The 14,154-nt window shown below is 38.5% G+C and overlaps 1 protein-coding gene across 5 annotated transcripts in view; it reads left to right on the top strand.

Annotated features, from left to right (window-relative positions):
* Positions 1-14,154, top strand: part of Ptpra (protein tyrosine phosphatase receptor type A) — a 142,809-nt gene that overhangs the window by 39,946 nt on the left and 88,709 nt on the right. For 4 of the 5 annotated variants that reach the window (XM_074074455.1, XM_074074453.1, XM_074074454.1 and 1 more), the window contains one exon: positions 4,754-4,826. The exons of the other annotated variant lie outside the window; for it this stretch is intronic. In XM_074074455.1, the coding sequence (XP_073930556.1) occupies positions 4,800-4,826 (27 nt within the window). In that variant the 5' untranslated portion in view covers positions 4,754-4,799. Of the gene's footprint in view, positions 1-4,753; positions 4,827-14,154 lie in introns of those variants that run through there. 5 annotated transcript variants of the gene reach the window in all.

Genomic DNA, 14,154 nt, shown 5'->3' with positions numbered 1-14,154 from the left:
GTTTTGCTTTGTTTTTTCCTGAGATAGGGCTTGCTTCAAATTGTGATCCTCCTGATCTCTGCCTCCTGAATATCTAGGATTACTGGCACCCAGCAGAGGGATTTGGTTTTGTTTTGTAGTACTTAGGTTTGAACTCAGGACCTTCACACTTGCTAGATAGGCACTCTACTACTTGAGCCACTCCACCAGTCCTAAGAATGGTTTTTAACATCTTTAAATAATTGAAGAAAATCAAGTAATATTTTGTGACATGGAAATAAAATAAAATTCAAACTTCAGTATTAATAGTTTGTTTGGAATATCCCTTTGCTGCAAGTTTACATATTGTCTCTGACTGTTTTTGTGTTCAATAGCATAGCTGAGTAATTTGTGACAGACACTGTTTGATCTGAAAAAGTATTCACTGTTACAGAAAAGTTGCTGATTCCTTGGGTAGGGGTGATTTTTATCTACTGAGGTAAGCAATTAAGGAGGAACAGATGTAGGGGAAAACATTTCTGTGAGTATTAATCATTGGAATCAGAGGTGCTTATTAGATATAAGTGTCGAAGGCAAGGGCAAATATTGGTCCAGGGGCTCTGAAGTGCATTTAAAGCTAGAGGTAGATATGGGAAGAAACAATGAAATCAAGAAATCTGGGTGGGTGCCAGTGCAGTGACTCATGTCTATACTCAGAGCTACTCAGGAGGAAGAGATTGGGAGGATCAGGTTTGAGGCAAGCCTGGACAAAAAGTTTGGGAGACCTCCATCTCAGCCAATGGTTGGGCATAGTGATGTGCACTTGTCATCCCAGCTTCACCGGGAAACACAAATAGGATTATGGTCGAGGCAGGCCCAGGCATAAAGCAAGGCTTCTTCTCACACACCTCTTGCCTCCACTCAAAAAAAAAATAACCGACAAAAAAAGGTTGGGCAGAATGGATCAAATGGTAGAGTACCTGCCTAGCAAATGCAAGGTCTTGAATTCAATCTCTTGATACTGCAAAAAAAAAAAAGAAAAGGTGGATGGAGATGTGGTTTGCAACACATTCGAATGACTTCGAATACTGAAACACAAAACCAAATAGACATCCCCCCTCCCCAAGACTATAATCTGAGCTGGGGGAGGGAATGGGTTAAACTCGGGCCCCAGGATTTTTTTTTTCCAGTACTGGGGTTTGAACTTGGGACCTTCACCTTGAGCCACTCCACCAGCCCTATTTTTGTGATGGGTTTTTTTGAGATAGGGTATTGAGAACTATTTTCCCAGGCTGGCTTTGAGCCATGATCCTCCTGATCTCTGCCTCCTGAGTAACTAGGATTACAGGCATGAGCCATCGGCACCCAGCTCCAGGATTTTTTTTTTCTTTAGGCTCCCTGTGCAATTCCAGTATGCAGTCAGCTTTGAGAACCACTGGTATGGAGTGTGAAGGTTGAAAATGGAACTTCAGGGATTACCAACATTTAAGGGACTGTTCTAGGTACTTGTACTGAGGAGAAGAAATACAGACGGAGCGATAATGGAAATTATGGCAATGGTCAGACCCTGTAGTTTGGTCAAGTAAGATAAGGATTTCTTTGGAAATCACTATTGATTCTATCAATCAAAAGTAATTCTTGCCGGGTACCATAACTCATATACATAATCCTAGCTAGGCCCTGAGTTCAAACTCCAGTACTGTAAAAGCAAAAACAAAAAACCAGTTCTTTTGGAGGCCAGGTGAGGGCAGTGATTTGAGGTAGAGGTGAAAAGACACTTGAGGGTGAACTATTGAGAAGATTATCAGGGAAGGAAAGGGGGAACATGATAGCTAGAGTGGGGAAGCAGTGGGGATGTAGTTTGTTCAAGAGATGCTTACGAAGATGACACAGTTTGAGCCTGTCTCTGTGCTCAGGGAGTTAGCACTCAAAAAAGAAGACTGAAGTGACAGCACTATATGTTACTCAGATTTCATAAGAAGAGCACCAGAGCTAGATTTTGAGTAGTTCTTGGCATAATCTTAATATTAAAGCCCAGTTGGCATTGTGTTCTTTTTCACTAGGCAGGTGCTCTATCACTTGAGCTACTCGGCCAGCCAACATTGTGTTTTTTTTTGCGTTTAGATGCACCACCAGTATACCTGAAAAGAGATATGGATCTAGGCATTGAGAAATACAGCCAGCAACTGTTCTTTGCCCACCCAGTCACAACCATCCTATCTGGGGCATTGGTCTCATCTATGAATGTAGAAAGGTTAACTAAGTGGACTCCATCACCTCTCCCAAAGGCTTTAATTTAAACTCGGACAGCTGAAATAACTGTGAGGCCCACTCACTACCTGAGCTAATAGTTCGTTAGTACCTGAGCATGTCCTTTTTTTGAAGCACATCAGCAGGTTGATTATGATTCTCTCTTCTGTGAATCTGGGCACATTATATTCGAAATACACCAGTTTAGTTTGCCATTAGAACATTTCTCAAGAGAAGAGGGGAAAAAAAAGAAAGAAAAGAACGTTTCTCAGGAGAAAATTCTAGCATAAAGTCTTAATTTAATGTTTTTTAATTATATATAAGTAGCAGATGGTCATTATGGAATATTTGGGTAATACATAAGTCTTGAATTAACATTTTGGTTTATTTATTGGGAGTCTTTCTTTCCCCAACGTTTTTTATTTCTCTGAAAATGTACATATAGTTAATTTATGTGCCAGCTGTGTTCCACAGGAAGCAGACAGTGAGGTGGAGTTGGAGAGGAAAGGATTTATTGGGGAGTAATGTCTGTGAAGAAAAAGAGAAGGGAGTAGCTCTGTGTTTGGGGGACCATCAAACTGCAGTACACACCTGGCAAAGTCTCTGTCACCAGATACCCTGATAAAAGAGGCCCATGGAGCCAAAATGGATGGGTCCTTATACCACCACGTTTCCTAGTCAATGGTTAGAGGCAGTGCTAAAGAAAGGGTACCCTCTGCCTAAAAGCTAAAGCAGATTCTAAAGAAGTCAGTAGCAGGAAGCTTTCTGCTGACTACTTTTTGCAGCTAGCTGGACAGTGAGTCCTTTCTTTAAGAGGATCTGCTCATAGTATCTTTTGTGTCTGCCATGACACAAAAGTTGTGTCCTGCTTTTTCTGCTTGAATGTGGGTCTTCATTAGAAGAGTCATTTTTTTAGTCCAAGAAGTGCTGAGTTTATACATTCATTCCCTAGGTTTCCAAATTTTCTATATTAATAAAAAATACCACAATGAACATACTTATATAAGGTTTCAAGCAAGGTATTTAGGATTATTTTATTTGAATTTATTCTTAGAAGTAAAAGATTGATAAGTGTGGACATTCTTAAGGCCTTTCATGTTGAAGGAGTTATTATTTATAGTGTCAGAACAAGGAATGAACAACCTGTGACATCAGATCTTCATTAGTCTTGGATCTCATTTTCTCAATCATGGCTAATTTATAGCTGAAAACGATGTCTTATCTCTTTTTCTGACCTGTGGTCTTATATGGTACTTAGTTGGCCATGAATTGAGGATGTGATAACTCAATTCTGTGTCTGGAGGCTGGGGGGTTGGTGATAATTGTAAGAATTAAGGACTTTAGCCAGGGGCTGGTGGCTGGAGTTTGTAATCCTAGCTACTTGAGAGGTTGAGATCAGGAAGATCATGATCCGAGTCAGCCCAGGCAAACAGTTCAAGAGACCCACATCTACACAATAACCAAAGCAAAATGGCTCAAGTGGTAGAGCGTCTGCTTTACAAGCTTGAAACCCTGAGTTCAAACCCCAGTCATACACACAAAAAGTAGAAGAAGAAAAAAAAAAAAGTGAGCTCTGGAATAAGATTGGTTAGATTCAAGTTTCATTTTTGCTGTTTGGCCCTTTGTGACCTTGGTCATGTCTCAGGGTGTTAGCTTACTCATCTGAACCCTGGTATTAATAATTGTTTCTGGCTTGAAGGTTAAATGAGGTAGAAAACATAAAAATCAATATGAGGTATAGCCATTGCATATGCTTAAATGTTATGTATTATTTTTTATGTAGGGGTTTTTGGGTTTTGTGGGGTTTTTTTTGGGGGGGGGTGGAGAGGGGACATGGGTGTTGTTTATTTGATACCAGGTCCCACTATGTAATCCAAGCTGACTGCAAACTGGTGATCCTCCTTCCTCAGCCTCCTGAGTGGTAGTATTATTTTATTAGATATTTGGTTAGTTTAGTATTTTACTAATTAGAATAGGTGCAAACATTTAATTCAGAGTCTTAAGAGAAAAAAAAAATTGAGACTTACAGAGATTAATAGATTTGGTTTGGGTCACTTCACTGAAAAATTGGCAGACCTCAGACCTCACAGTGGACCTCTGCCTAATGCAGGATTTTTTCAACCTTGTCACTGTTGACATTTGAGGGGTGGAAAATTCTTTATTATAGGGGCTGTCCTGTGATTTGTAAGATGTTTGACAGCATCCCAGCCTCTACCCACTAGAAACCAATGCACAACCATCCTGCTTTCAGTTGTAACAATCAAAACTAACTTTAGACATTGCCAAATGTCCCCTGGGGCAGAGTAGCTGATAGTACATAAACAGCCCTTCAGTGACATAGTCCAAATTTGGGATAAGGGAGTAGTGCTCCACCCTGCCCAACTGGAAAGGTCTAATCTCTTGTTGAATTCAGTTCTCATGAGCTCTTCAGTAACCTGAACTGTTTAAGATGGAGCTTTGTTTTATAGTTCCTGGAATTCTCAGAACAGTCCATAGTATTTAAATACAACTATTTTATGCCTAACTTTTCCCTCTTTGGTTGCAGGTAGAACAGCAACAAAAAGGTATTTATGGAATTCAAATGAGTGGTGATGGATGATGTAGTTCGAATAGCTAAGGTAAGAAAAATTAAAAACAGAACTGTGAGGACGCTTGCTTTTTTGTTGTTGTTTTGGTTTGGTTTTTTTTGGTTGGTACTTGGGTTTGAACTCAGGGCCTCATGCTTGCTAGGCAGGCCTCTACCACTTGAGCTACTCCACCAGTTCTTTTTTGTTGGGTATTTTCTAGATAGCGTCCTACAAACTGTTTGCCCAGGCTAGCCTCAAACTACAGCACTCCTAATCTTCTACCTCCTAAGTAGCTAGGATTACAGGCATAAGCCACAAGCTCCTGACTCATGAGGAGGCTTTGTCAGCCAAGTTGGTATCCTTACAAAAGAAACCTAACGCCAGGATTCTTCCCACTCCATTTTGTTTCCAAGCTGTAGGACTAGCTTACTTTTTATGATTAAAAACATAATTAACATCTGTTAAGGTAATGAGTGAACCATTCATTACCATTCTCTTCATAAATCAGAATCACTTAAAGAGCTTTAAAAATAAGGGCTGGGGGCATGGTTTAAGTGGTAGAGTGCTTGCCTAGTGTAAAGCCCTAAATTCAATCGCCTAGTACCACAAAAAAAAAAAAAGAGCTAGAGGAAATGTCTTGCCCTTCTATGTTGAATTCAAACTTCTGTGGGTTAAGCACAGATCAGCTCGTTTTAAGTGAGAATATAAACAAACCAGTACAACAGTTTTAGAAAACTGTTCAGTGTTGTGCACTAAAGTTAATATGTATCCAATAACCCAGGAATTCTACTCAAGAAATGCAAAGCTGGAAAAAGTAGAAACAAATGTCTAAAAACAGATGAGTAGTTAAATAAATTGTGATATAGTCATGCAGTGGAATTCTGTGTCTCAATAGAAAGGAACAAACACTAACAGTATTCAATATGGGTGAATTTCACAGATACAGTTCTTTCACTGAGTAAAAGAAATCGACACAAAAAACTTGATGTAGTCCAGTTTTCAGGTAAAACTAAACTATGATAGAAGTGGAATTAGTGGCTCCTCTGGCAGGAGGCTGTGACTGGAAGTAGGTAAGAGTGTGCAGCACTGAAAAGCTTTCCATGTTACTATATGCGTATACGTGTTTCTTTTTTCCTCATAAAATTCATTCTTTTTGCCATGCACTGGTAACTCACACCTGTAATCTAACTACTCAGGAGGCAGAGATCAGGAGGATCATAGTTTGAAGCCAGTCTGGGCAAACAGTTCGCAAGACCCTATTGAAAAAAACCATGACAAAAATAGGACTGATGAGTGGCTCAAAGTGAAGGCCCTGAGTTCAAGCCCCAGTACCACCAAAAAAAAAAAAAATTGATTCTTTTTCAAGTATACGATTCATTGGAATTAGGCATATTCACACTGGGGAGCTGTTACCACCCTCCATCTGTAGAACTTTCTCATTTTCCTTAGCTAAAACTCTGTACCTAGTTAATGACAACTAATTTTCCTCCCGCCCCTGGTAACCACCATTCTGTTTTCTGTCTCATATAGTAAAAACAGAATATTTGCTCTGTTTCTACAGTATTTTCAAGGATCATCCATGTTGTAGCATGTGTCAGAATTTCATTCCTTTTTAAGGCTGAATATTCCTTCAAATGTATATGTACCACATTTTGTTTATCTGTTCATCAGTGATGGACATTTGGATTGCTTCCACCTTTTTGGCTGTTGTGACTAATGCTCCTCTGAACATGGGTGTATAAATACCTGTTTGAGTCTCTGCTTTCAGTCCTTTTGGGTATATATTTAGAGGTGGAATTGCTATATCATATGCTAATTCTGTGACCCAGTAATTTTTTAAACGACCATCATGCTGTTTTCCACAGTAGTGACCCATTTTACATTCCTCCCAGCACTGCTGTTTTTTGAATGGTCTCCATAATTATATGCTTATTTCTTTTGTGAACCTTTCTGAAAAATGAACAGTTTTGCTTCTCCAGTGTGAAGGTGGTGATTTACCTTTTTGAAACAATTTTGCCTGTCCATTATAAAGATTAAGATTTCTCTCACGTTATTCCCCCCAATTTGGCTATACATTATTTTTTGTTCTGTTATTTATTAGTATCTTTCTGCCATGTATGTTTCCATTAACTTGTTAAAAATTGTTAACCTCTACATCTTGTCCTCTGAACACAGACAAGTCTTTCATAGTCTGTCCATAAGTTATCTCTCAAAATTGAAAGCTAGTTAAGTGTTTATTATCTCTAGGACCAAGCAGTGTATTATTTATATTTCTTTCTCTATAGGTTCAGCCTTGGCTATTGAAAGGATTGAAAATGAAAAAATCACTCCCCTTTTGAAACTGTCAGTTGCCTCAGGTCATACTTTGTATTTCATATTTTGACCATGACTTTCTCATACAGTTTTCCCCCCTGAAGTCCCTAATTTTCTTTTTTTCTTACCTGTTTACCTACCATAATCTCACTTTCCTGCAAGTTCTCAGTCATACACCATAGTCTTTTAAGACTAACTAAGCCATACACTGTAGCCCAAGTATAGTGTAGTCATATATTCTAGTCCAAGGCCAATCTGAACTAATTGTTTTGGGGCCAACTACATACTGTTCAACCCATAATAGGGGTCAAAATATGAAGGAATTCTTATATCAGTCCTTATATTTTTAAGCTTATCATTTATTCTGTATGAAACCATTGAGCAGGATGAATGTAACATTGTAGGGAAGACTCCTGGGAGTGGGGTTGGAGAGATGTTAGCTTCATTGGAACTCAGCGGAAGGCCTGGACCAGATAGTACTGTGGAAAACACAGAATCTGGGGCCCCACCCAAAATATCCAAAACCAGAATCTTCAGACAGGAGACCCAAGACTGATTCAAGCTCCCTTTCTCCCACCTTATGATTCTTATTTTTAGCCTAGATTGGTAACACTGGTTGTAAGATGATAGAGTTGCTGCAATATGGTTGGTAGTTGTGTAAGTAGAAAGACCTGAGGGAACCTAAGAAAAGAGGCATTTCAAAGTAGTATATAATTTTGTACCCAGTAAACTCAGATGACGGAATCTGTTATAGAAATAAGTAAATTTAAAGAATAAATTGGATTTAAAAGGAAAGTGATCAGTTTGATTTTGTCTTTATGGTGATAGTAAGACATTCAGCAGGCACTTGGAAAATGAAGGTGCACATTCAGAAGTGAAATAATGGAGGTGACAGTCATAACCCTTAGTATGAATGAGCCTTTCTGGGAGGAACGGCTGTGGCGAGAAGAGCAGACAGTCAGGAAGCCAACATTGTGGGTGCTCCTTCCTCAGCCCCTGAAACAAAAGGAATTGAACACACTGTCATGATATCTGGAAAACTTGTGTGCTTTGTTTACTGATTACCTGCAGGCCATGAATTCTTTGAAGACAAGAACTGGTTATTTGAGTTTGTTTGTTTTTTGCGGCACTGGGGTTTTAACTCAGGGCTTCATGCTTGCTAGGCAGGGACTGTGCCACTTGAGCCACTCCACCAGCCCTTTTTCATGTTGGGTTTTTTTGAGATAGGGTTTCACAAACTATTTGCCAGGAGTTGGCTTCAAACTGCCATCCTCCTGATCTCTGCCTCCTGAGTAGCTAGAAATACAGGCATGAGCCACTGGCACACCATTCAGAACTGGTCTTAATTGACTTTCTAAGTCCAGTACTTACCACAGTGCCTGGCTTTTCAATGAAAGTTGAATGAATGCCTAAATTGGAGAAAGAACACATGAACTTGACTATAAAGGAATTTGCATTTTCTTCCTTGTATTGGTAATATTTAACCCTTTGCCTGGCTCATAATAGATCCCAAGTGATTATTTATTTATTTATTTATTTAGGTAGTACAGAGCCTTGGACTTGCTAGGCAGGCACTAACCACGTAAGCCACTCCAATAGCCTTTTTTTGTACTTGATATTTTTGAGCGAGCGTCTTGTGAACTATTTACCTGGGCTGGCTTTGAACCACGATCCTCCTGATCTCTGCCTCCTAAGTAGCTAGAATTACAGGCATGAGCCACCAGCGCCTGGCCTAAGTGAAATTTTGTATAAATGGTAAAGGAAGAAAAGCTTTCAGAGCTGAAATTGAATAGTCATGTGTCAAGAGAACCAGGACACTGCGAAACTTGAGAAAGAAGGTAACTGCAGCATTTCAAAGAGATTGAAAACAAGGAAGAAAATTGGATTGATCAGGAGGTTCTTTGCAGATATGAGAGTAAAGGAATTAAGAACATAATGATAAATATGTGTCATGAAAAAATTTAATATTCAGAAGGAGCATGTGATGCATTCATTCAGTAGAGGTGGAAAGTGAAGAAGTAGAAGCAAAATATATCTCACGCTAAGCAGTATGAGGAAAAAAGGGGAACAGGAACTGCAGGGCTTAATTGGGAGGTTATTTTTGTGTTTAAAAGTCTGTTTGGAACATGTGTACCTATTTGTAAACAGAAGTAAATAAGGGCTAGAGAGGAAAAGGTTGAAAGTCCCAGAAAGAAATGCAAAATTTTAGAGGAAAGACCAAGGACACAGGGTGTATCCTTAGAAAAGACAAAGGAACCTCTTCCTCTAGTCTAAACAGAATAGAGGCTCTATAGAGGAAAAAAAAAGAGAGATGGCAGCCTCTTGTTACTCCAGTTACCACCTGCCCTGCGGGAGCTTGGGCTAGTGTGCTAGAGACTGACAAAGGAAACCTGACAAAAGAAGGGTGTTTTCTGCAGAGGAGAAGGGTGATGAGGAGTGTGATACTCCAGAGCAGTGGTTGGAGTATGAGATAAGGATGTGAACCCAGATAGATGGTAAGGATAATCCAGGAACCATGATGGCATTTTTCTATAGATCAGAGAGTTGTGGCATGGAAGTATACTTTGTTTCTCTCTCTCTTTCTTTCTTCCTTCCTTCCTTCCTTCCTTCCTTCCTTCCTTCCTTCCTTCCTTCCTTCCTTCCTTCCTTCCTTCCTTCCTTCCTTCCTTCCCTCCCTCCCTCCCTCCCTCCCTCCTTCCCTCCCTCCCTCTCTTTCTTTCTTTTCTTTCTTTCTTTCTTTCATCTTCCACCCCCTCCCCTTCCCTCTCTGTCTTCCTCCAGTATCTCGATCTTACTACATAGCCTAGATTAGTTTTGAACTCCTGAGCCTCCTGAAGATGCTGGAATTACAAGTGTGTACCACCATGCCCTGCTTAAAAGGCTTTCTTTACTGAACAATCAATACTTACATATACAGACTTTCTTGTTTATAATTCTATTCCTGCACCATTACTACAAAGTTTTAATGAATATAAATTATGTAATATTTCATAGTGCAAATACCCTTTCATTATTTCTTCTTTAAAATGCCTAGACTATGCTATACTATACTATATTTGTATACTTGGAGTTGTTGGGCTTTTTTAACATTTTTCTTAAAAAATAATTTAAGACAGTAGTAAAGGGTTCCTGTGTATACTTCAGTCAGGGTACCTGATGATTTCATTTTACATAACTATAGTACACTTTCAAAACCAGGAAATTAACATCTGTATAATACTATGGGCTAAAGACAGACCTTATTTGAATTTACCACTTTTTTGCATATGTATGTACCTGTATATTATTGTGAAGCTTTATCAGCTGTGTAAATTTGTGTAGCTACAACCATAATCACCACAAAGAAAAATCCTCATGTTACTCTTTTAAAGTAGTCAGACCCTCTCCTTAACCCTAATCCTTGACAACTACTGATCTATTCTCCATCACTATAATTTTGTTATTTCAAGAGTGGTATATAAATAGAATCATTCAGTATATAACCTTTTGATATTGGCGTTCTTCAGACAGTATAATACCTTTGAGTTCCACCCAAGTTTGAGTGTGTATCAATAGATCATGCAGTAGACTCAGTAGGCTTTTTCTTTTTTGTGGCTCAGTTGTATTTCATCATATGGATATACCAGTTTATCCCTCCAACTGAGGAGATATATTTATGTTGTTTCTTGTTTGGAGCTATTATAAAAAGGCTGCTATTAATATTCATATACACATTTGTGTATGTGTTCAATATCATTTTAGCTATTCCAAATAAATATATAAAAATTATAATTAATATTTATAATAATATAAATAATTGTATATTATTTTATTGATATGTTATTAATATAGTTACATATTAATTTATAGATATTTTAAGTTTGCCATTGCTAGTATATGGAAACACTGTTGATTTTTCTGTATTGCCTTTATATCCTATGACCTTCCTTGCTAAACTCATGAGGGTTTTTCGTCTGTTTGGTTTTATTTAATTTTTTGTAGATGACTTAGGATCGTCTACTAGACGATCCTAACCTCTATAAATAGAGAGTTTTAATTCTCTTTCCAATCTGTAGTAACTGTTTCCTTTTCTTGCTTTGTTGCACTAGCTATGGCTTTTGGTACTAGGTTGAATAGGAGTGGTAAGAATGACTGTCCTCACCATGTACTTGATTTTAGGTATAAAATGTTCAGACTTTAGTGGGTTTTGTTTGTTTGTTTTGTAGGTGACTTTTATCAGAAACCAAAAGAAAGTTTTTTGTTTTTGTTTTTTCCTATTCCTATTTTGCTGAGAGGGTTTCTTGGGTTTTTTGTTTTGTTTTGTTATATTTTGTTTTGTTTTTGAGAATGGATGTTCGATTATGTCAAGTGCTTTTTTAGTATTGACTGATATGATTATGTGGATTTTTTTTCTTGAACCTGTTGATTTATGTTGATTTGCTTTTGTTTGTAGGTTGTTTTTTTGTCTTTTTTTGAGGCAGAGCCTTGCTATATAGCTCATGCTGGCCTTGAACTTAGAATCCTACTGCTTCAGTTCTCCCCATCTCCCAAGTGCTGAGATTGCAGATATGCCACCACGCCCAGATAGAGATTGATCATTCAGAAAATTATGCCAGTTTTCACACTTGTTAGGCAGGAGCTCTATTATTGTTTCAGTTTGGGGGTTTTTGTTGTTGTTGTTGTTTTGAGTTTTTTTTTCTTCTTTTTTTCTTCCTTGTTTTTCAGGTAGGGTCTTGCTTCTGCCCAGGATTTGTCTCAGCCCATCAGCCTCCTACCTTTGCCTCCCACATAGCTGGGATTAAATGTGCCACCACATCTTACTTGTTTGTTGAGATAGGATCTTGCTAACTTTTTTTGGCCCAGGCTGGCTTCTATCCTTGATCCTCCTGATCTTTGCTTCCCAACTCTCTAAGATCACAGATCTGAGCCACTGTGTCCATCACCCTTATCCTTTTAATGTCTGTGGTATCTCTACCAAAATATCTTCTCCAAGTTGTCAAGGTTATTTTATGAACTAGAATTTGGTTTGTCTTGGTGAATTTTCCATGAGAACTTGAAAAGAATGTATAGGCTGCTGTTGGATGTGGTGACCTATAAACATTGATGAGATCTTGCTAATTGTTGTTGGTGTTCAGTTCTTCCTTATCCTTGCTGATTTTCTGTCTAGTGGTTTTGTCAGTAAGAGAGTTGAACTGGCAACTGTAATTGTTGATGTTTCATTTTTCTTTCAATTGTGTCAGTTTTTGCTTCACATATCTTAAAACTCATACATTTAGAATTTTTATGTATTTTCACATATCTTAAAACTCATACATTTGGAATTTTTATGTCTTCTTGGTGAAGGGACCCTTTTATTGTATGTATTATTCCTCTTTGTCCTTGATAATTTTCCTTGCTTTGAAGAATACTTTATTGATAATAGCATAATCATTTCAGCTCTTTTTTTCTTTTTTTTTTTTTTTTGGGTGGTGGTACTGGGGTTTGAACTCAGAGCTTCACACTTGCTAGGGAAGTGCTTTACCCCTTGAGTCCATCTGCCAGCCCCAGCTCATTTTTTTTAAATTAGTTATTCATATGATATATCTTTATTCATTTTTTGAAAATAAATAGACTTTAAAAAGCAGTTTTAGGTGTACAGAAAAATTCATTAGAAGGTATAGTTCCCATGTATCACCTTACTCATATCTTCCTGCCTCTATTCCTCCTTCCCTATTAACAACTTTCATTGGCATGGTAGATATGTTTCAATTGACCAGTCAGTATTGATACATTATTACTAACTAAAGGCCAGAGTATTACATTAGGGTTGTCTTTCTGTAAATTGCACATTCTGTGAGTTGTGGCAAATGTATAATGACACCAGTCCACCATTATAATATCTACAGAATAGTTTAACTGTGGTAAAAATCCCTTGTGCTCTACCTACTCATCCTTCTTTCCTTCCTCTGAGAAAGGATTTAATACATAGACTTAAAGAATTTGTTTCTCTAGCTCCCTCCTTACCATAATCCTGCTCTGACTCTAATTTTGCTGATTTGGCTCCATCTTGTTATTCCAAGGTGGAGATGGCAGACTGCTTTACAGCTGCAATGTGATTGTCCACAATTCTGGGCCATAGCACCTAGTAAAGGGAGTGGGATGCTCTTTTTTTCTTTGCGTGGAGTAAGATAGGCATGGTCAAAATGTTTCTGTCATTCTGTGCTTTGGAGAGAAAACAGACTCTTGGCACTTTTGTCTGTGCTCATTGGTATTTTTGGGTTGTGGTCCTCTTTAGAGCTCAGGCTAGAATACATTAGAAAGTAAATGAAACAACGAAATTAGGAAACTTCCTGCGGGGCTGGTCTTTGTGTCCCATAGTTCCTAGCCAATCCCACTTTTCTTTTCCACTTGCCAGTGTTTTCAATAAAGTCACAAATTGTAATTAGTGGGAAGAACAAGGTAGACTATGCTTACTCCATGTTGTCCTGAATCCCCTTTGCAGTTTAAATTAGGGACTTTATATTTGTTTACTGGTTTTTACATACTTTTTTTCCCATGAGCTCTTCCCTAACTCATTGACACATGCTAGGTAAACCAGAGCCTGGAAAATTATCATTTGACACCTCCCTCTCTCACCCCAAGAGCAAATCCACTGTCAAGTCTTCTGCAGTTTGCCTCTTTAAATATCTCCCTACTTGCATCTCCACCTGTAACCTAGCCTTCTAATGGGCCTACCTACACCTGCTACTCTGCTCTTTCTACCCAACTAGTATTTATTCCAAAACACAGGACAGGTAAGTCACCCTCAGTAACTTACTTATTAAAGCTTGGAGAACAAGAAAAATTACACTGCCACCCCATGATCCTGCCCTGTATACAACTCCAGCATCTCCTGGCACCATGTTCCCCCTCAGTCTTTGTGTTCCAGACACAATGGCTTCTTTCAGTGGCTTCTGCCCTGTTGCCCAAACTAGACTGGAGTTCCTTGTCCTTGACACCTTAACTCCTATTCATTCTTTACATCTTAGCCCAAGAGTCTGTGCCTCAGGGAGTCTTTGGCTTGATTCCCTGACTTCATCTATAAGCTCTTGGAGTCTTTTAATTCTCT

This window comes from Castor canadensis, chromosome 5 (assembly GCF_047511655.1).
Source record: "Castor canadensis chromosome 5, mCasCan1.hap1v2, whole genome shotgun sequence".
NCBI lineage: Eukaryota > Metazoa > Chordata > Mammalia > Rodentia > Castoridae > Castor > Castor canadensis.
Note: the sequence above shows the minus strand (reverse complement) of the source record. Positions and strands in the feature narration are given on the sequence as shown.